The sequence below is a fragment of the Apteryx rowi genome, unplaced genomic scaffold, assembly GCF_003343035.1.
Source record: "Apteryx rowi isolate R43461 unplaced genomic scaffold, aptRow1 scaffold_207, whole genome shotgun sequence".
NCBI lineage: Eukaryota > Metazoa > Chordata > Aves > Apterygiformes > Apterygidae > Apteryx > Apteryx rowi.
The window spans coordinates 303,498-327,548 of record NW_020448386.1 but is presented as its reverse complement, the minus strand read 5'-3'; the positions used below and the strand labels follow the sequence as shown (position 1 = coordinate 327,548).

Below are 24,051 nucleotides of genomic sequence, written 5' to 3'. Positions count from 1 at the left end.
CGCCTGGATGCAATCCTGTGCAATGTGCTCTAGGTGACCCTGCTTGAGCAGGGGGGTTGGACTAGATGATCTCCAGAGGTCCCTTCCAACCTCAACCATTCTGTGATTCTGTGAGTGTATGGTCACCATTCAGTTTAGTCCGGCACTCTCATGAGTAGCATCTCTTCTGCACTCACAGGACTAACCCTTCCTCAAGCTGTTGTCACAGGAAAAGTCATCTTGACAACAATCTCCAAAAATGCCAGTACTGCATCCTTCTCTTGTCTCAGTGTCTTCATCTCTGTTAGCTGACATGTTAAGATTATAATATATGCTTTGTGGTAAAAACTTTAAGACATCATCAAAAAGATGAACCGAGTACAAATTACCCTCTTTGCAAGTGTTACATTACAGAATAACAGGTCTGTTAGGCACATCTCTTTCAAAAATATCCTCTTTTTCTCTTTGTAAAACATCCTCCTTTCCTCCTGTTCTTTTATACTTTCCCAAAACATTTGAAAGGCTTTTATAGTTGAAGCCTGTGACACTAATGAGGAAGCTCTAGGGGAAATGGAGTCAGAATAATCTAAGTGAAATATTCAGAAACTTCAGCTATATTGTAATAGTTTCCCAGTCCTGTGACCTTATTTTGCTTTTTATTCTCTATTGTGGTTATTTAACTCATGGCATTTTTTCCATCTAAAAAATGTTTTTCATATCTTTCATCTAGCTAGCCATCTGCATATGAATGTAATGTAAAGTAACAAATCCAGTGACCTATCTCCCTGTGGCACTGGAATACAGAATAAGGGGAAAGTCACATTTTTCTGTAAGTTGAGAGTTACCCATTTAGCAAAGAGCAGCTTTGCTCTAAGCCTGTAGCTTCCAGGTTTTAAACTTACTGAAGTCCTATGGACATGGAGTTGTTAGAGTCTTAACATGATAGTTTCATATATATGATATAAACTTGAGAAATCCAACATCTAGCTATCTGTGCCGAAAACAGAGCCTAAAATGAGGAATACTGCTGATTTTTTTTCCAAAGCATCATAGCTGCTACTTTACATACACTTCACTTGGGCAAGCAAACTGTAGCTGCACTGAAACTCCAAAAATTACAATTCAGTGAAAAGAAACATGTAAAATTCCAAAGTCTTGATCAAATGACTTCACAAGATGATACCCAGAGACAAGTAGTTTGCATAAACATGGCTTATGCTTCTGAAGCTTGCAGTATGACTTTCACAGATACAAGCTCTTCCTTGTCTTGCAGCTTTTACAGACCTGGACAGAAGTACAGTACTAATACCTGGGCTAGTCAGTGGGGACATCATGTGAGGGAGGGAAGCATTTAGATTTCTTCTTTATAATAAAGGTACTCACTTTCAAGGACAGATTTAAAATGTTCTTTTAAAAAAAATTCTTCAGCTGGAGACAGTGCAGATTTACCCACAAAGTACTACTTAGATTTTGACCTCGATCTACTTAGTACAAACATTGGTGTCTGTGAGTTTAATCTTGCATTTTCCATTCGCTAGGAGTTCTTTGACAACTGTAATAGGCAGATGAGTATAAAAGAATAAGAGGTTTTCCAGACAATGTATAGCGTGGTTGCTTACTGTAATTCAGTGATTAGTTCTCTAGCAATAGCTTTCAACCATGTGAAACGGTAGTTTGAATCCAGAGAGTGGGAGACAGATCAGAGTTGCTAAAGCAATGGGTAGTTTTCAGTGAGCAAACCCTTATGGAGTCTCTAAACAGTCAGCTAGATCTCAAGACAACTGTTAAATTCCCACAAAAAAAATACATGGTAAGGGACCAGCAGAAAGGGCACGGCTGGGCTGCTGCTGTGACTCCTGGGCGCCTGGGTCACTGCTGAATCCCCGGGCTGCGCTGTCACCACAGCCAGCTCGGACACCTCCCGGAGTGGGGAGAAGCGGATGCACTCCTCCTCCTCCTCCTCCTCCTCCTCCCGCAGATCCCTTTTCTTCTGCAATCGCTGTTCATTTGGGGTTGCTGATCTGGGGTGCCAAATCTAACAGAAGATCGTGTGCCTTTGGAGAGGCTACGCTTCTGCACTCTAAATGAGCTCCTGTGGTTTTTTTCTGTGCATATTTAAAAAGCGCCAAGAGCACTTTAAGACCTCAGAGATGGAATATCTCTATATCTTTTTTTTTTTCCTTTTGAAAAGGTATACAATTACTGGAGGAACATAAAGAAGAAAAGGAAAAGAGGAGTGTTCCCAGTTGTGCGACAGTGAAGTCCTCTGGGTTGCTAAGAAGTGCAGGCTTCCCTACGCTGCAGCAGCCACTCTGGCTTTACCTATCATTCCAGTCTGCAGACTTTTCAGGCAGAAGTTGCTGATTTGTGCTTCATTCACTCAGTGAATCTGTGATTTCCAGCAGATTGAACAAGATGAACCACTAGACTCATTTTCAGTTGTAATATGTCTTGTTGCAGGTCCTCTCCCTGGAAATGAAGTAGCACAAGTATTAGTGCTGTTTACTGCAGATAAGAGTGCTGCCTAAAGAGAATCAAGGAAGCTCCATTAGGGTCACTAAATTCAATAATTAAAGACTGTCACATATATACTACGTTTTCAAAGCACTGAGGAAAAAATCAGATAAGGTCGGGACCAAATTCATCTCTACAGTTCACTGATGCCATAGGATTAATTTCAGTGACTTTGCCTGTCAGACACTAAAAGTTCAGTTTGGACACATGCAATCCTCACAGCACATGCTATTTCAAATGATGAAAGTAAAATTTGGATACCCTTTTAGGTGTATCTCTGAAATTCACTTAATTCATCTCTTCTAAAATGTTTATTTCCCACTTTACTATCTAGTTAAAAATAATGCAAAATATCATGAATACCTAGTACAGCTTTTTTTTTTTTTTTTCATTTTTAGTTACACTTGTTCTGTAGTGTCTTATTTATGGAATATAGAGCAAACTGCTCTTAGTCATAAAGATTCATTACTGACTCTAAGAGCAGTTTGCTCTATATTCCATAAATAAGACACTTTATTTTTGAATCTTTATTCATTACCAGTAGATATATCTTGCCATAATAAGGCACATTATTTTGAACAACTTCTGACACCCAAGAAACATAATAGAGTTTAATAACTGTAATAGTACTGAAATAAATGTATGTATTCCTTCTGTCACCAAGCTGGTGATAAACAGGTGTCACCAGTAGATCTGGATCACTATTTTCCCTAATGACAATCCCACTATTTTGCAGCACGTATGTATGTGGACTACATCTCTTTTGCATTCAGCCTCCATAGCAAGCCTTATTCCACTCCCCAGTTTGCAAAACTCTAACTAAAGCCCTGTTTAAAAAGGGCAATGAGAAATATATGACTTTCCATTGTGCCTTTCCTTCACTGTCCCTTTAAGTTTTTCAGGAATTCTGCTGTTGTGCCAAAACAGGAGCCATTTTATTATGGCATTTTGTACAAACAGAGGTACGGTCATGGGTGTTTTAGATACACTTGCATGTGGCGTGTTATTCTTCACTTTAATCTTCTCTTCAAAGTCTTGCTAAGAATGATGTTTTTATTAAATAAAGAATAATTCCAAAGGTATATGAGTTGCATACTAAAATAGGCAATATACCAAAATGTACATGACCTATTATTTTTATCAACTCTTAAATTATCATTTCTTATGAAGTCAGCAGTGAAAAATAATGAGGCAGATATTTTATTTTAGAATCTAAGATTTTCTAAATAATCTTCTTATAGGTTAGTCCTACAACATTCAGTCGTTGACTTCAGTGGGTACAGGATTAGTCACTACGTTTTTATAAACTTTCTTAACATTGCTATTCAACTGAAAGTAAAGCTGTCAAATAAAAAAATATTTACAGAAGTACTTGGAAGAAGCAATTACATTTAAAATAATTATTTTCTGTTTTTTCTTTTCTGATCAGAGAACACAATGCCAGATTTTAGTCACACATTTGGTAACGCATTCTTGACAGTAGCCTTAATGTATTCCATTTAAAAATTAAACCAATTGGAGAGGGATAACTTACTTTCAAAGCTTATTGAACCATAAGCAGCTCTGTAAGTTAGAAAGCTATCTGTTTAAAGTATGTAAACCAGGAGCCATATAGTAATGTCACCTTCAGTAGCCCAATGGGAAAAGGTAATTATTTCGTTCAGCATTATTTTTTTGTGAGAGAGCAACAAATTAAAACAACTAATCCACTTCTCTGAACAATACTTAGCAAAGCTCAGAGGCCTCAATTAACCACAGTTTAATAAAGGTACTAATCTGTATTAAATGAAATCCTTCAAGGGCTCACACTGAAACAATGCATAAGTAATAATCAGCGAGTCCTGATAGGGAGGCCTGCTGGGGCAGGTAGCTGGAATGTGCTGTGTAATCAAATTCCAGATTTAGACCCAACAAAAAAAGAGAAATTGCCCAAGCCTTTCTAAGTAAAAGGGCTTTTTTTTCCATCACTAGGCTTTAATATCTAGCATATTCAAAATTGCATACTCTAAAAAATGCTATTAAAATCCTAATTACAATGTCAAGTCAAAACAAGAAAGTAATTTAAAACTGCTTATGTGCCCGTTCTGTGAATGACCTCCATCATACAGCTTTGCAAAAAATAAGACTGGAGCAGGTGCTTTCTGTCTCTGTCCTATGAATATTCACTTAACTGGGAAGCTCTAATAAGCTGTAATTTGTGCAACTCCTTTCCAGAATTCCCATAGCAAACTGTATTCAACTTACAGTGCTGGAGAGCAGCAGTCATTTAATTTCAAGTCATGCATGTGCATTTTTGTGTATGTAGGGCTATCTGCAGTCCAGGGTACAAGATGATGGATATCAGCCTTGCGTTGTCTTATAACAGACAGTATTGGTTTTGTATACATTTAATAAAAGGCCCATGCCACCCGGCTTTCCAAAGTAGTTTCAGCACAAGAAATAATGTTTTTCAGACATGGATGTGTTCTGACTTCTGTCACTGCAGACCTTTGTGTGGCTCTCGTAGTAAGCAAAATTAAAAACAATAAAATACAATTGAATTGCCTGTTAGGAATGTCCAGGTTTTTCACTTTGTGTCTAGGGACTTAAACTCCAGCCTTTCCATCTGAGGATAAAGACACTGCTAATTTTGCCAGTTCTGTCTGACCCGTCAGCAGCACTGAATTGCACCTTAGGCTGTCTGGTGTGATAGGATGGACACCGGACTTCCCGTACCAGCACTGTTAAGTGTTACACTGCATGGTCTAAACTACGTCTTACATTACAACTCTGCTTTCTCTTGTGCATCTCTTTAAGTCATAAGAGACAGTTACGATTACCAGCCTGACCAGCTGGGTAGCATAGGCCATAATGACAATTATTTCCGAGTCAAGAGCTTGTGACTGAGGTCAAGTGTATTTTAAGGACGTCAATCAGCCTGTGGGAAGGAGAAGGAAGAAAATTGACCAGCTTACAGAAAATCAACACAGAAAGCTGTTCCATAAAACATGTCTGTTCATATGAAAATATTTAATCAGATGCTGGGGGAAAAGCAGAGGAAAAGACCTACCAAAATGTAGCAACAGCTCTCCTATCTTCATGTTCAAATACTAGCACAGCTGTAATTATCCACTCCCCATGCCAGGCTGCTTCCTGCAGTAGTGCAAGAACTGTGAGCTTTACAAAATCTCTGCAGATGAATACCATCTACAAACAGCCTTTGCTGTGACTGCCCATTTGGAGTTTTTTTAGAAGAAAGTCATATGTGGGTCCAGTCCCAGAGAGTGGGGTTATAGTGTGATGAAAGTTTGCAATACTTTGCCCACAAACCAGAGTCTGTTTCTAAGGCTTCACCTAGCCYGTTCATGCTTCCATTTTTTTTCTAAATTGGTGTAATCCATCTTACCTACCCCATATCTGTTTTTTACCTATGCATATATATAAATATATATATACATGAACAGCCACAAGAATTACTCCTTTCAAGAAATCAAGCTGATATGAAGCCATCCAATAGAAATATAATTTCTTGTTGAGAGCATTTCTGGCAACTGGTTCACAGAACTCRTAGACAGAATCAGCTATTTGTTGTGGCTACAAGGACACTGAAATAAGACAGTGATGTGAAAGCCTGTGGTTTGTTTTCCTCAGTGCTAGGCTCCAGTCCTTCAAAGTTACCAAAGTCAGGGTACAGGGGGTTGCCTACAGAGAAGAATTTGCAAGATTTGAGATTTAATGAGGCCCACCTGCATTCACTATAAAATTGTAAATCTAATATTAATTCAGGGATTAGAAACTGGTTTAGTGGTCCTGGACTGGCTTAATGTTCCTTTAAAGTCAAAGTCAAATAGGTTGAAAGAAGGCCTTTCGGTAAAGCTTTCATGCATCAAGCAAAGCTGAATTCATAAATAAATATAGCATGGAAAAGCCAGTAAAATATTTGCTATTATATATATCTTAGAGCAGAATTATGTATAACTTAGAGCAGTTGACATACATCAAGGTTAATACGATTAAATTCTGTTATAATTGGTCTTTAAAATTATTTATTACATAAGAAGGGAAAATTAAAATCTTGCTTGAGTTTTTGTTTTATGCCTGCCACTTGAGGAAGTCAGCTGATTGAACTGAGTTTCAAGCTTCCTGAGACTAGGATTATAGCCCTTTTTTTTCAATAGTCCCTTTAAAGTAAGACTCTCTGCTCAGATCAAACAAGAAACACTAAAAAAACCTATTTAAATTATGTTTTCAGTGATTTTTGCTGTTGTCACTCTGTGATTTAATACAAAATTCTGTCTCAAAACTATTCTTTGCATTCTGCTTTGACCCTGAATGAGTTGTAAAACTTCGCTTGTATCTTCATCAGTGATTGTTTCTTTGTTATTAAAGAATATTATGTGAATAAGCCACACATTTATGACCTAACATCATGGAGAGAAAAGAGTAATGGAATCCTGTCCATGAAAAGAAAAAAAGTGATAAGGTTTTTATTACATGCATCTTGGACAAAAAGTGCATGCTTTTAAAGTCATCTTAGAGTCACAGAACAGTTGGGATCATGATTGCATTTGTTTCTGAATATAAATGATTATATTTGACTTTCTTTTTCAATTAAGAAAGTGCATATCAGGTAACAATCTATGAGATTGCATAGGTCTCAAGCCACAAGGATGAAGACAAATAGTTATTGCATGCCTGGAGCTATATGACTAAAAATATCTTGCACTGTGCACTTATCTAGAACAGGGCTCCAAGTTTAAGTGATAGTATTATACACTTTTAAATTTTATTGTGTGAAATTTTCCCTTTTAATGGAACACTGCAGGGCTCTTGGATTAGATTGGCTGCTTTCATCTGAACAGGAGGAAGAGTAACAGTTCTAGTCAGAGTGATTTTTATATTTTAATTAAAGCTGATCTTTGACAGAAAGAAGGAAAAAGTAAAGTATCGYTGCCAGGAGGAGTAAAGCAGCAGTGACCAACCCTACAATACTTAACTGAGCATGAAAAATATTTTAGCCTGAAAAAGGTCTGTGAGCTCTTAAATGTTGTCAAAAACATTAAAAAGATAATGAATATTTCTTGGCATAAAAGTAATTATGACTTGTCTCTTAAGCCTGACAAATGTGTGCATGGCATGGAATTCTTATGGGCTAGATAAGATCAGTAATCTCCATAACTATGCCATTGCTTTTCACATGACTGATTCCTGTATTGATGCAGGAAAACTGTTGTTTGCAGAATATTATTTGATCTGAACCTTTTCTAAACATATTAAGTTATATAATGCTATAAATATTTGGAGAAAAATATGTTCCTAAGAATAGAGATACAAGTCCATTGTAGTTCTACTGGGGACAGTCTAACTATTTCAGATTTGTTGAACTATGAAATTTTAAATATGCTGCTTGCATCCTTACACAATTAGACATGCTTCCCTCATGACAGCATCGTATGTCCACAGCATAAGGAAAGTGCACAGAAGCAGTTTCTTGCACTGTTCTCAAAATCCAAATCAGAGTTTATCTGACAGTGTTTCAAATTGATCATTCACTCCAATGAATACATTAATGTTCATACTCTTTAGATGTTTTCACCTCTTTCATTTACAGCTAGGCAAATATGTTGTAGGTATTATAAAGAGAATCATTTTTTATAAGGAAAAAGCATTTTTAAGGCATTGTAATATTCCTGAGGAATTCAGGAATTTAATTAATAGGTTATACTTTAATCATGTTTTTACTCTAAATCTTCCTTGTGCATTCATTCCTGCACTGAAATATTGCCTTGGGTTGACACTTGGTACTTGGATATTATTTTTCAGGAAAATCAAATCTCAATAGTCTCTGGATACTAAACGCAAAAAAMCAGATCTGCTAACTGTACTGATAAGCCATGTATGCCTAGATTATAATGCAATGACAAAATATTGTAATGCCAAAATCCTTACGAAATAGAATAATATAATGCCAAACTTCACAAAAAATGCTTCTAAAAAAAAGGTAGCTATTACTGCAGGGAGTGTGTTTCATTTCTCAGATACACATTTGTAAGAGCCATACTCTGGATTTGCTAGGTTTCTGGTAAAGAAACTGGCCACCATATCTTTGCAATGAATAAAAGAACAGACTGTTCTGTCCAAAAGAAAAAATGAAAAAATGAGCACGGTTCTCTGGGGGGAGGTCTCTCAGACAGCATGGGACTTGCTCAGATGTTTTCTGTCACGCCATGTCAGACAAGGCAGAGAAGAATCTGCGCCAGCAGGGGAGGAGCAGCGTAGCAGGGGCTGTTCACGCAGAGGTAGGGGAGGTGCTGACTGCTCTCCAAGGTCAAATCTGGGGGCAAGAGCTACCCCACGGCTGCAGGAGCACTGGCCGACAGCAGGAGGGCTGCTCTCCATCTCTGCTCTCAGGAGCAGTGCTCCCGGCTTCGTTCTGGAAGTGCACAGTGTCTCTGTGCTGTGGCCAGACAGGGGCAGGTACAAACAACAAACTGACGAGAAAGCGATGCTTCTGCTTTTGCAATGCACTATATGACTGAATTCTTCCCCGGCCACCTGCCTAGTGCAAGCATCAGGGTAACAGCTGTGACTTAGACGTTAGCTCACAAGTTCAAAAACTCAACTTTTATTCCTCCACCCACTTTCATGTTTGGTGAGAGCCAGCTCTGAGCTATGGTCTAAATATCTGTTCTGACTTAATCTGCTGAGAAATGTTTTCATTAGGTCTATTTGACTTCAGCATCAAAGCTTGCCAACATTTTGTTCAGTTCAAACAGTTTCAGATKATAGTTGACCGGCATCACTTATGAAACTCTTCCCCTTTATTTTAGAGTTTCAGTTCAAGTTATCACTGAAATCAAAGGTTACAACAGATCATACAGTAGAAAATGAAACGTGAAACAAAAATTTTTGGAGCTATTGTTTCTGCTTCCTTTTGACTAGCAAAGCAGAGACAGTGTTCTTGTAACTTGGTTCAGAATATGTCCACCAGCTCTTCACAAGAACATATATGAGGAAGCTAATGTTGAAATCCAGCTTATATTTTTGACATCAATTCAGCTATCAGAATCTAAATGATAGACTGGGCTTGAAACATGCCTAAAAAGTATGTCTCTTTTATTTATTGTTTTTTAGAACAGAAACCAGCATAGGTCAGTGTTTGAAGTGCTGGGAAAAAGAAGAAAAAGAAAAAAAGACAGGTTAGAATACAGAACATGAAATAGCTGCATCCATCTAGGATATGTATCCCTTAATCCCTATGTTTTGTATATTAAAGTTGGCAAGGTCGAAAGAGCGGCCCCCGAGGGACTCCTCCTGTCTGTGTAAGCGCTGACACAAAGACAGTGACAAGATAGCTTAGCAATCCTGATGAAAGTTTTAGCAAAGTCTGGGGACCAAATTCTCCATCCGGCATGGCGTTAACAGGGATGGGGATGGGGGCGGCTGGGAGATGGTGGCTGGTGCTCTGCGTGGTTTCCCTTACCCTTGGAGACTGACTGTGGATTTCCATGCGCGGAGGGAGCAGTTGTGGTCTGTCTGCACAGGATTTTGTGTGACAGCCAGGAAGATCTTTTAAAAAGTGAATAACTGCTGCTGATAATCCGTTGCAGCAGAGGGCCTGTCTTATAGCTGTGCTGAAAAGATAAGTGCCGTAGACCCTACCATGTTGTTCTTCAGACCAGGATTAGGTTAGTGCCAGGGCTGAGGGAAACAGAATAAACCAGTCTGCTGGTGATTGCTCTCCACAAGTCTTCTCCTGAAAGTCTGTGCCGAGAGTGCTCTGGCCACTCCTACCACCGGGGAAGCCTGCTGTGTGCTGGATTTTTTGGAGTCTTAGGGTGATTCAAGCAGTGTGTTTCTAGTGTCTTTCCAGGTCCAGTTCTGATCTTTGATCATATACTTAAAGACTTTTCTCTTCCTTTTTAACCAGGGCTGGAAAGAAAAGGCGAAGAAACTCTTTGTAAAATTGCTTTCATGTTTACAGGTTCGTCGTGACAGATTAGCCATAAAAAGAAATCATGTTCATGGGTTTTGTGGCTTTACAAAATATTGGGCCTTCTTTCTTTTGTAACGAAAGTGATTAATGTAAGACTTTGTACTGTCTTTGGAGTGTTACCATACCCTGTTTTGTAAAATGGTTTTCTTTAATTACTTCTCTCACATTCTCTTTTCCCCCTCCCTGCCAATAGCTATCACTTGACTTGGTAGTAGTTTGTAATTCTGTATTTTGAATTTAAAAAAATCTTCACAAATGTTGTCCTTTTGAAGCTGTTAACAGAGATATTTGGAAAAATAAGCATGGATCTCACATTACAAAAAGCGTGAGAAAAAGAGGAGAAAGAGGTGTCAGTTTGGTGGAATTAGCTACTATGAGCCAGTTTCTTTTACTTTATGCTTTGGAATTGTAATGCAAATTTGTATCTTACCAGTGTCTTAGTAGTTTCTTAGTGTGTAAAATATTGAGCTATTTGATCTGCCACTGCACTTTCTGGAATGTAACTTTTGTAGTTTCTTTCCTTGTAGAAGTCTCTGTCCTGATACTTCTACAGTGAAGGTCCATTACCCTGCACAGTTATACTTTAAGGCAAAAATAAGCATCTTGGGCATACAGTCCAAATCTGTGTCTAATAATCTTGACTATCTAGAAAAATATCAAATTAGTGCAGCATATTTCACAGAAAACTTATAGGGCTAGCTTTGTTTTCTTTTCAAAAATGCAGACAATATATAATTAAATTTACATTTGAGAATGAAAAAAATGAATATCAACCTGAAATATTTCCATGATATTTTATCCCTTCATTATATGAGATGATAATGTGATATATCCCCATTTATAATGCTCAAGATATGTGCTCTGAACCTTCTTCCTATAGTAAGAAGATTTRGATTTACTTTTCTCTGTATGAGAACCATACTGGTATGTCAGACTGTGCTACATACAAACAGTATGTACCTTTACAGTTTTCTCTATGCCTGTGAAGAGCTCCAGCTAATGAAGACTCAGCATAAAGAATCCCTGCCTCCAGATGTCTTTCAGTTGCAGTTACAGTGCATTTAAAATTATTACTCCAAAGGGATAATAGGATTTAGACTGCATTGCTAAATCTTCCAATGTGATTTTAAATGATTCGGATTTTTTATGTCAATAATAGAAACTCCAGTTGACTCTATTTGCTTAGTCATATGACATAATCAAAAATCACAACACATTTCATTCCAAAAATTATCAATTTGTATAGTACGATTATCAGYGGAGGGAAGCACCTTGCTACCATGTCAGAGAACTGACATTATCAGGTCTGAATAATAAGGGTTCATATAATTCAAAATTTCACCTAAAGTTTCACATAGTTCAAAAATGCCAACTAAAAATAGAACTAGGAATTTTCTCAGTTCACGTGGAAAACCTGGGAAGCACTGTTGCTACACCAGGCTGTGCTGTCAGGGTGACACACTCCTCTCCTCAGACTGCTTTGTCCTGTGTCCATTTGTTGAAAGTGTTTGGGCAGGGAGCAGGGGTGTCTGTCCCTCCTGTCAGGAGCCCCCACCTCTTATTGCCCGGGGCTGTGCCACGCTCAAGGGAAGTTATTGATAGGAGATGGTAGGGAAGGCAACCTCATCCTCATCCTCAGTTCGCTGGCATGAAGGTAGTTTCAAACAGGGAGACCCACAAGSAGACACCTGAATGCAAGGAGGCCCCAGGAGAAGAGGAGGGAGGAGAAAGTGAAGAAGCTCAGGTGCAAGAAAGGAGAGGTTCCCACAGCCAAGAGCAGAAGAAAAGGAYGTTGCAGCAGCTCTCACAATTCCATTAAGCAACAGAAGCTGAAACCTGTTTTGCCAGTGTTTAGCATGGCCAATCCCTCCCTTGGTTTTGGCCCTGTCCAGAAGAAACATCCTCTGGTCTGCTGCCTTCTGGGTGTTTCAGGAGGCAGACTGAATTTTTCCTTTCTCGAACTAAGATTGACTTTGGCACCTCAGAAAATGATGAAATTGCTTCAACAGAGGACAAGGGAAACAAAAGAGCTGATAAGTTACAAGGTTTTCATCTCTTGTCTCTTATAACTGGCTCTTCTTTTACTTGTTCTTCCAAAACTGTGCCTAGAGGAAGGCTGGAGGATGAGGAAACCGGAACTGAACTTTGCGTTCTAGCCAAGGACACCTGTGGCACTCTGTTAGGCAGGGATGAGAGAGGGACTTGTCGATAATTGCAGGGCTGGAAGATGAGATGAAATGTGAAGGGTGGCATATAATTGGTCCATTTGAATGTTTGGGCTTGGGGAACGTCTGTAATCTCCATTCCTTCAGGTCCTTTCACACAATTATGTGCAATTTAATTTTAATTGCTTCTTCAAGTCAGCACCCACACAGTGGTTAACAAAACCACCTTACTCGTTAAATTTGAAAGAGCAGACAGTGTTATAACTGTCATACATTTGTGGGGTGGAATGAGCAGTTCAGAAATCAAGTAGTTCAAACCAAAAATAGATTCAGTGCAAAACTCCTACATTTGTATTTTAACCTCATGATTTTTTATTAGGGAGGAATGAGGTCTGTCTTAACGTGGAGATGGTTTTCTTTCCTTAATATGAGGAGTTAGGAATAACAATGCATTTTTTTAGAAGATGGAAACCAGTTTACTGTTTTAAAAGATAAACAGACTGTCAGTGTTGAATGGCATGGAAAAGTATATTTCCTGTATATGCTTCTCTACAATTGTGTATGTGCACCTGTAGATTTTTGTGAGACTTCTGTGTAGACTTCATGTTTTGTTATGATTTGTTAAGTCATGTTTGACAGGAATTAGAACTGCATATGGGTATACTGCTATTCCGAAGGAATTTGATTAAAACAGCTTAATTTTCTGGCAGTTCTTTAAAATTAATATTATAAATTCTTTACTACACTGGCATGAATTATTGGGGTTATGCTAGATAGTTCCATGAAAACATTAACTCAGTGCTCAGCAGTGATGGTCAAGAAGAGCAGATCAATTTTTTTAGGAATCAGTAGCAAAGGAATTGATACCAAAACAGTGAATATCGTCATGCTGCTATACCAGTCTAGTTCACCAGAGGTGTGCTGTTTTGGTTCCTCCTGGCACAGGAAGGATAAATTGGAACTGGAAGAGGTTTGGAGAAGGGCAACAAGAATGATAAAAGGTAATGAATGGTTTCTATATGCAAAAATACTTGATAAGGGCTCAGTCTGGAAAAAAAGATTAAGGAGAGGCATGTAATCAATTTCTCGAAAACTGTGATTGGCATGGAGAAGATGGATGGGAATTGACTGCCCAGTGTCTGAGTACAAGAGCGCCACATGGAGGTACTGGGAGCCAGGTTCAGAAAAAAGGATGCCGAAAGTTTACATGAAATCAGTAGGCTACTGCATGGAAGGAAAGTCCACAGAGCATTTAYAGAATATACAGAAACTATATTCAATCCAGGAAGTCCCTGAGCAGAAAATGGTTGTTGGCACATAAGAGTACTAGGAGAAAGTATTATATACATTTGCCCTGTTCTTCCTTTTCTTTAGTTTATGACACTCTTAGAGACAGGATACTGAGCTAGATGAAACCTTCATCTGACTCAGTAGGGCTGTTCTTGCTATAAAAGGTTTATCTACTTACTTAAATAACTTTAACCTCATGACAAAGTTGAGGAAATCATAAGTATTTCTTYAAAGCTAAACACCCTAAATGAAGTCAGGCTAAATTCTTCCCCCACGCACCAGTACCCATGAGAAGAAAACAGAAAGAACTTACTGAAAATATTCTTCATTTTAATCAGTTTTTACTCTGGAATATTCTCCCCAAACTCCTGCCAATATTGAAGAGGTCTGTGGGAGGCTGGGTGTCTATACCAGTTCTCAGGTCTGATCATTCTCTGTGGTTCTTTTTCAAACCTCCCTTAATCTTTCCAGGTAATTTGTCTATAACATGGATGATAACACTAGGTCGCCGATGTGCTGTAAGGGTTTTATTTGTAGAAAGCTTTGAATATTTTTTGAATAAATACATACCTGAGTAGCAGGGTTTAACAAAGATATAAAATTTTCTTTTCCATTACCTTCTGATAAGAACAATGTCAGATATAATGTTGTTTAAAATTCTAAACTATTGATTGAAAAATTCCTGATTATTTTCAAATTACTTCTTTTCCTCCAAGTACAATATAAAAGTTGCAGCTGCTAAACAATGATAATGGATAGATTCTGTAAGTACTGTAGTAATAAATGACTGTATTCTGCGCCCACCTACTGTGTACTGAATACAGCTTGATTTTCAGACAATTGAACGTTGTTCTTGGAACAACTCTGACGATAAAGTGTTTGGGAAATCARTTAGAAGAAGAATAAAGAGCACAGAAATACAGCTATCGTGGGTAAAATCCTGATGGCCAACCTCTAAGATACCACCRGTAATAAAAGTCTCATAGAAATTGAAACATTTGGGGACAGTCTAATGATCCATGTAGCTTAATGTCCAGAGAGGCCAATTCCTAAAGCTTCAAGAAACGCATTAAACTGTTTATAATACTTACAAATGGGCAACACTAAAACAAGGGGGAGAAATTTGGCTCAAGTACAACTTCAAATTAGGTTATATTGAAGCACTGCCATCCCTTGTGCTCATCTAGCCGTAGAAGTCCACTGGTATAGGCTCTTTACTCAGAGGCAGTGGGATTTCCAAAAGTGCCCATGTGATTAAGGAACACTAATCACATCAGCCTGCAATAGCACTGATGCACTTTAGTCACCAGATGCTCCTGCAAATCCCATCTGTAAATTGCTTCAGTAATGCTCCATCACCTGTCCAGCAACCCTGTCCCACTGCAAGGTAGAGAAAAGCTTTTATCAACACTTCTCTTGCCATGATGAAACCTGCTTGTGGGTGATTAACAAGGTTGGGATGCAGAGGGTTAGAACCGCCTTCCGCTCTGCCCTACCGCTGAAGTTGAATATGTTTCTAATATTGTCATTCTTGGTTCCTTTTTAAAAATAACCAATACATAGGACAGCAGTTAAGTATTCCAGCTGCCAAACATGTTAAAATCTGTCAAAACTTATTTTCCTGAAAAATTTTTGCTCTTGATTTATGTTTTATGTTCATCCTCCTCTCTCATAAGGAGTCAGTACTGGGTTAGGCCATTGCTAACTATTGTTTCAGAATTCATTTCATTTACAATTGAGCTGGCCTGAGAACGTTAATAGTGCGTATGTTTGTAGGCTTAAATGTGCAGCATCCATCTCTTTAAAAGCACTAGCTCTATCCTGCAGTTTACACAGTACAGAAAAAATAGCTATGTCTGTTTATTGACTGTTTCTTTATTGTTGCCCAAAATATAGGAAGATCTGTGACCTTGTTAGTTTCATTGCCAGTGTCATAACATAAAGCATCTTTACATGAATTACCATGAACAGAGTTGTAGTTCTCTGAGGCATTAGGGCTTATTCAGGCTCTCCATTAGTCTCTGTCTATAAAACATCCTCCGCAGTGTCACTGGCTTCTGCCCCAAGATACTTTCCAAGCTACTTTCCTGAATGCAGGAAAGATCTGCAGGATCTTGCAAAGTTCAGTACTGGTTTTATTTCAAATTTAGGTTTGGATTTTTACTTAGTTATCCTAATCAGCTGAAATCTGTCTCCTTCTCTCCCTCTTTTTCAGCCTCTCAACTAAATCAAATTCCCTTGCTTTAAAATGCAAGCAGTCTTTTCCTACTGACTTCCAAGTCATATTCATTACCCCACTGAGCTCAGTTTACCAGACGTCTTCTTGACACTGCAACTCATCTTCGTCACCATTCTCTACAAACCATGGCTGGTCTGATCCTGTCCTAAAGAGATCTCCCAAGACTGACGCTCTGTCTCTGCTGCTCAAAACTGTGTAGCAGAGAAATTATATATATATATATATATATATATATATATATATACACACATGTGTACAAATATATATATTTTTTTTACACGGAAATCTCATGGAACTGAGACAGAAAAAAATTCTCATGGGTTAGTCAGCCTTGCAGAAACCTCTCAGCACCAGTAGTGGTATAAGTTTAGAAGCTGATGCACATGCTCAGTCTGACTCAGCCTGGGCCCATGATAGCCAATGCACGTGCAGAGTAGTTTTGTATTCATGTGTCCATCAGGTCCACAGATGGACAGAAAGATTTCTGTGGGCTAGATGGCAACCTTATTGAAATTGAAAAGCAGGATATAGGAGAGTGGAGTTCATCCGAACATAATGGAGAAAAAAGAGGGAAAATACTGGTTTTTGGCTAAAGCTAGAAAGAAGTCCTTGATTCAAAACACATCATTAGTTTCTATTAACAAAAATCTAAATGTTGTTTACATGAAACGCTTGTTCTTCAGTGCCAATATCAAGTACTTACAGTAAAGAATGAATTCCCAAATTTGTAAGCATGCAGGTTAAATTTACAGTTACTTTTAATTAAGCTGAAAATAATGCAGTTGCCTGTCTCTGAAAGACAAAGGTTTGAGCTTATAACATTCTGAAAAGATACATTCATTACAGTATAGCAACTGTGGTGAGAAACAGCGACAAAACCCGGCTTCTTTGGACAAATGCCATTGTTGATTAATCGTAATACATTTCAACTGTGTATAGATTCCTCACAGTTACCCAATAAACACACTGGTTTCATTCTTTAGAGATTAACAATCTCTCTTGTGTGTTCTTTCCAGGTTCTTTCCAGCTTAGTACACTGTTTCTTTTGAAGGATTTGCTTTCCCGGGTTGAACTTTAAGGACTCGGAGCACCTTATCACACTTTCACAAGTTTGCTTTCTGCAGCGGTGGGGGTAGAGGGGGAGGGGGGGGAAAAAAAAGAAAAAGAAAAAAAGCTTGTCAGGGCTTGTGCCAGTTAAATCCAAGCTCTGCGGGGATTTGTTTTTCTTTTGGCGTCGGATTAGCTGTTCGAATCAAGCGGTGTTGGCGGCGGCGGCGGCGGCGGCGGGTGCCGGCGGAGCCCCTGACGGGGCTGGTCCGGGGGGGGCACGCATCAAGCAGCTGATGGGGCGAGCCCCGCGCTCCCGGGCGCCCCGTCCCCCCGCGCGGCCGCCCGGCTGCCCCGGGGGCGGGCGCAGCGGTGTTATTAGCCACCGCTAATAACGTGGACGGCGCGCTTCGCTCCGGGCCGGTCCCCCGCGCCCGGTTTGGCGCTCAGGTAACGAGGGACTTTGGGGGATTTTGCAAACAGTTAATGAAAAGTGATGGTTAATCTAGGGAACCGAGCGGAGGGTGAACTAAACCCAGGTATAAATATGGCATAGCGTTTGCGAGTTTCGCTGCGGGCTTTAAATGAATTTTATGAATTAACGTCAAAGGAGCGTCGCAGTTTGTGAAATAGCAAAAAGTGAAGATATGTTTTTTGCTTTACTCTTCTTGACTCTGCTTTGCTAAAAGCTTTACTGCTTTAGTCATTCACGATACACAAGAGTTCAATGCAGACTGTTCATATCTAACATAATTTTGTTATTAATGTGGTAATTCCCTCAAGTTATTCTGATTCTGCTATGAAGACTGTACTGCAAGTAACATATTTTATTATACCTCTCAGCTTTGTATTTCATTGCAAATGATTCTGTCTCAGAAAAATCCTGGCATGGGGCAGTGTAACTGGATGCTTTCTTTTTCATTTGGAAGGACAAAGAATTATGGAATGAGTAAATCTTGTATTTTGGCATTATGACTGTGACAGGTAGGGCAGTGTATTGTTTGAGATCTAAAACCTAGAAAGTCTTTTTTCCTGATATGAATAAAGGACTTCTTTAATCAGATTATTGGTTTGCAATTTTATGTGTGATGAAGTATGATGAAATTTCAATGCAAATTGTTATTATATTTAGCATAGCTGGGTTGCTGTTCTACATTCAACATCTGAATTGGAGTTAGTAAGAAAAAGAGCAAGAAAGAAGATTTTAAATGTCAGTTTCTTGTCCATGTTTCTATGATAGCCTGCTTGGGTACCCAAAGAAAAAAGTTCTCAATCAAGTACCTGTTATTTTACCTTTTTGTATGGGATTTGTTGCTTAGGGAAATTGAATTAGTGACCGTCTTTAGAAAAGATACCTCAGGCCTATGTAGTCAGTAAGTTCTGCAAGGTAAATCTTTTGGGAAAATTTACATAAAACGTATGAAATGTAATAAAGGATTTTTTTAAGGAGTCTCAGCAGCATGAATGAAATATGAAAGTTCTGTACTAGGAGCTGATTTTGGATGCCATTCAGAAATATGACCTGTAAATCTTTTCATGTTTCTGGAGAAAATAAAGGATGTTGCAGACACCTAGTTAGCGTTAAAACAAACAAGCAAGCAGATAAAACTGGCATTACTCTGATAACATTCCTTACTTGGCAAAAAGTTAATGCATATGTGCAACAAAGGTGATTCATAAATCTGCAGCTCTTATCACTGTACCTCTTCTTAAGGCAATGCAGAAAGCGTGTGTACTCTTGAGCCTGAAGTAGGGGGAAATGTCAAGTTTGTATAGTCCGTACAATAAAGTACATAATTTCAAATGTTATCACCGGAATACCTGAAAATTTGCAACTTCCTTTCTTTCTATACAGCACTCTGGGGGAAAAAAAAAAAAGTAATTTTCCCACATAGTTTAGCTTTGAGATTTCTGCAGTAAGGTCAAATTAAGTTCATAAAGTTCACTCTGAAAGCTTTGAGAAGCGTTGAAAGTTAATTTTTAAAAATCCTTTCTATGTTTGAAAAGGCTACTAAATTCAGGAATTATTCAATGCTGCGTTAGACTTCCAAGTTGATTTTGTTGTATAATTTACAGTTTTATCATTTTTATTGCCAGTATCACAACCTTGTAAGTATTAGAAGTTATAACAACTGAGAATTTTAAAGAAATCTCTTGTATGTGGACTTTCAGAATTTCTATTTAACTTTCCTTTGTTTAAACATGAAACACACCTTGTTCCAAACTCTATAATATATTAACTTTCTTTTTGTTACAGTAAGGAAGAACAATCAAATGTGATTCCATTTAATGTTTTTTAAACATTTTTTTGTACCTCATAATAAGAGTCATGTGAGGGTGTTTGCTATTCCTATAGAATATAAAATCTAGCAGACTTTTCAAATAAAAATGCAAATAGAGCAAAGATAAAATATTTTAATGTAACATGAGTGACCACTATTTCCACTAAGGAAATGGATTCTCTGGAAAAGGCAAAAGAACAACTTTTCACGTAAGATGAGTAATAAGCAATGGATGTAGTTAGAAATTCTTATTATGGGACTTTATAGTTTATACTTGTGATGTTCATTGACTCCAAGAAATGTCCACAATTCACAGTGTTTATCAGAAGTCCCAGAAACACAGATCTTAGTCATCAAAATAGGATGCAGATTTAGCTGACAAAAATGTACCAGTAGATAATAGTTATCATATAGGTATTTTAGGTAAATTTGTAGAGGCAATTTCATGTATTCTCTTTCTATAAATGCAAGGTGATAAATTTTCACTTGAATTATCTAAAGCTCATTTCATGTTACCTAAGTGCCCAATAACTTTTTCATAGTTGGTAATTTATATTTCTGTTTATATTGTGCAACTAAATAGGCTATTTTATTCTTTACATATATTTTATAAAATATATCTGTTTGTAATGACTTTTTAAATGAAAATTTCAACTCAGCTCCTTATTAAATGAAACAATTGAGTTCTATCTGGAGGAATCATTTAGACAATTTACTAGGATTCATATTGTGTTGAGTGAGAACTGTCCAGATACAGATAATTAAATAGACTTCAGAACTCTGAAATTTTCTCGTTTGGGGGGGTGGGGGGGATTGGTTTTTGGTTTTGGGGGGGGGGTTGTTTTGTTTTGTTTTGTTTTTTGCTCCTCATCTGTCTTTCTTTTAAAAAAGAACTCTTTTGTATCTGGAAATTAATACGATACTGAAGGAAATGACTTGATTTCCTGAGAATATCTGGGTCTAAATCTTGGCTGGTATAAATTGGCATAGTTTCACTGAGCTCAGTCAGTTTTACAATTTACACCAGCTTGTCAACTGACTCTTAATGTTTCAGATTTTTTTTTTTTTTTTTCTTCAATAGGTCATCCTTTTTTCTTTTTTTCCTGAAAATGTCCGCATAATAAACTGTATTTTCAGGCTAAAAGTTAAACAACATTCTCAGTGCCTGCACAAAAAGTTAGAGTGGAATCAGGCTACCATCAATTTTATCTGGGGATTTTTTCTAGTTTCTGAGATTTCTTTTGCTTAGAGCTAAGTTAGTTGTATCACTAAAATGGAAACAGATTTTTTTTAAGTATTTTTAATAAAATGTTCTGTTTTTCTCTACCATCTAGAAAGCTCTGATAATTTCATTTGAATTAATTATTCTCCAGCAATTCCTGTTATGAATATGTAGACGACAGCATCAAAGTCATCTGGCTAGTGAATATGAAAAAGATGTCAAGAGCTTGTGTTGGGTGCTTAGCTCTAGAAAGGAACCAGAATTCTAACGGAAAATGTTTATTCAGTGCAGCATATTCACTGCATATCTGCACCATCAGTGACATTTTGGATGTACTCTAAGTAGTGTTTAACAAGCACACAGAACTTAAGGCATTTCCTCTCTCTTTTTTAGGCACAGAAATCATGGATAGAAAGAGCATTTTACAAGAGAGAATGTGTTCATATCATACCCAGCACCAAAGACCCCCATAGGTAACTGTATGCTACTTATATGAAAAATTAAAGTCAATTACAAGATGTTTATATACATGTGTGCATGTGTATATTTATATAATATAAGTCATTTGTAAAGCCATATTTAATCAGAAGAGTGGTTGAATTACATTTGCAGTGATGGATACCTATGAGGCAAAGCACTATTGCTTTACGTTCCAAAATGTACATCATCGAAACATAGAAATCAAAGATGGATCAGAGTCTATATTTATTTTCCTCATCTTCCTAGTGAAATATTTGGTTCCTTGAATATTTATTTCAATTGGATGCATAACACAAAGTACTCTCAAAAGAAGATAGTTGCAGTGAACTTACAGTTTAAAATATGTGGTAGTCCATGCAAAGGCTGATTATTTGGCCTAATGCCATCTGAGGACATTATAAAAAGTTCTTTACTTTCATTTTATTTATATTTAGAACAAAGCATGATTTTACTGAAAAATAAAATAGTCCTAAGAAAATAGGATCACAGAAAGAAACAGTAGTAGCTATATTATTTGGCTTCACAAATAGAGGCTTCAGATAGTAGAAGAGTGGTTATCAGAGTTGAAAGAGAAGAGAGAGTACAAGAGCAGTTATCAGAGTTAGAATGGTTTTTGGTTAAAATTTTTTTGGGAGGGGAAGATCTTTAATCTGTTTAATACTGTTAAGTTTATTGGTGCAAGTTAATCAGGTGTCTTGTCTGTTTAATGTCATAGGTGTTGCTGTGGGCGTCTAATAGGTCAACATGTTGGACTGACTCCAAGTATCTCCATTATTCAGAATGAGAAAAATGAAAGCAGGCTTACTCGAAATGACATCCAGTCGGAGAAGTGGTCCATCAGCAAGCACACGCAGCTCAGCCCCACAGATGCTTTTGGAACCATTGAGTTCCAAGGAGGAGGCCACTCGAATAAAGCCATGGTAACCACATTTTTCTCTTAGATAAATAATGCTTCTAGCTCAAAAAAGGCATTCACAAAAAGTAAACAACTTTCTTTAATTCATTTTAAATCATTACTTAAGCATAAGACCACACCATATGCTTTTATGTATCTTGGGCCAAAGAATCAGTGAACAGAGTGAACCATAAAAGCTACAGCTCAGCATGAAAGAACTTACCTTTATGAAGACATGCTGTTGTGCCACTATCTTGATTTTCTTCCACTGGCCAGCCATCTCTCTTTTTTGGAATAACTTTAGAATTAAATTGTGGTTTCCCGTTGCCTGGTGTGTCATTGCAAGGCTGAAAAATTGGAAATATACCAGATTTCTCTTATATGCCTCCAGACATAAACTGGAGGATGGACCAGTTAAACTTCCTTGTTTATCTTTCAATGAAATAAGAGGCCTAGTGGTAAGTCACTAAGCTAGGAATTGGGAATTCCATATTCCGCCACAGATATCCTTGGGAAAGTCACTTAGTTGTGATACACTGCTATCGAATGATGCCAAAGTATCTGAACAGGTTGCTCCACTAAGGCAGTGATATGTTTCCAGTGCCCAAGCAAACCCAAGTATGTATTTCTACATGGCATTACATGGTCATGAAAAAGAGTGTCTCTAGCTATATCTAAACTGCAGTGCCTGGGGCTTTGGGAAAGAAACATGATTGCGTTTATGGCAGATAGTGGCCAAAGTGCTGATTTGGGCAGCTGTGAGGTCAGAGGATGAACCCCAGGGTGCTCTATGGAGTATCCTGCCCAGCAACCCGGTGATATCTTCTTTGCCTCAGTTCTTCCCAATAGGGCTCTCAGATCTGTCATGGTACTAGATAGTTTAGAGAAGACGATATGAAGAGATGATGAAGTGCTCAGGTACTATGGTAGCAAGAACCATATATGTTCCGTAGATGGATATGAGGATGGGGGAAATAGAAAAATTGCTTGGATGGATGGTTTTCTTCACCCAGAGCAGTGGATGCTGTTGATGGAATAGAAAACATTGTTGCCCCAAGAAGCACATAAAAAATTATGTTTTTCTGTCATAAACACCTTATGTTCAGCTGATGATCAATCACCTAAAAATCCACAAAGCATTTCAACCCATTGCTAGAGAATCTGATTCAGTAAGTAGGATTTGTTTAGTGTGAATAAATTGAAACCTCCCTTGACATGGAAATGGAACGAACCTTTCCCATGGTGTCTCACAAGGAGTGGGAACAGAACAGAATACTTTTCATGAAATCTAAGCGAAACTCAGAGATATAGTAACCATCATGCTATTCTCCACCTTGAGTTATATCTATCTTTATGGGAAAGGGTAATTGCTAGAGTTTTTTGAGTGATGTTCTTCACAAGCTCTATAGAGCAATAAACTGTACTGACAAGACACAAGTAGTCTAGGGCATCCAAGAAATGACGAAGAGTTCAGGGAAGCTGTTGATATTCAGTGAGCTGGAGGATTTATGTTTTTCTCTGTTAAAATTCTGGTGTCCTGCCAACAGTGCCATAAGGGAACAGGAGATGCTCCAAAGTATATGTTGTGTGCTCAAAGGAATATACCTGGAGTGAAACTTTGAAGATAAAATTGGAAGTCAACATGAAGGAAAGAAAAATCTTGTCAAAAAGCTCAGTCATGATTTCCAACAAAAAAATCCATGAAGAGTTTAGAGAAGAGAAGATAAAAAGGTTTTAAAAACCCCAGAGACCCAAAGTGCAAGTAAAAAGTCAGGCATAAATGCAGACAAAATATTTATTGTTGGATTTGTTTTGACAGTACTAGAAAACAGGAGGAATAGCTGCATCTGCCATCTATTCATAGGCATTAAACCCATGCAATTCATGGGAACAACAAAAATCCTACATGATTTAAAAATATGTATAAAACCTCCAGAAATTCAATAATCCCGCTAATGGAAAA

At 37.9% G+C, this 24,051-nt stretch overlaps 1 protein-coding gene across 1 annotated transcript in view; it reads left to right on the top strand.

Annotated features, from left to right (window-relative positions):
- Positions 1-24,051, top strand: part of TRPM3 (transient receptor potential cation channel subfamily M member 3) — a 279,898-nt gene that overhangs the window by 117,142 nt on the left and 138,705 nt on the right. The window contains exons 2-3 of the mRNA XM_026064041.1: positions 21,107-21,186; positions 21,909-22,113. Coding sequence (XP_025919826.1) covers positions 21,107-21,186; positions 21,909-22,113 — 285 coding nt within the window. The remainder of the gene's footprint in view (positions 1-21,106; positions 21,187-21,908; positions 22,114-24,051) is intronic.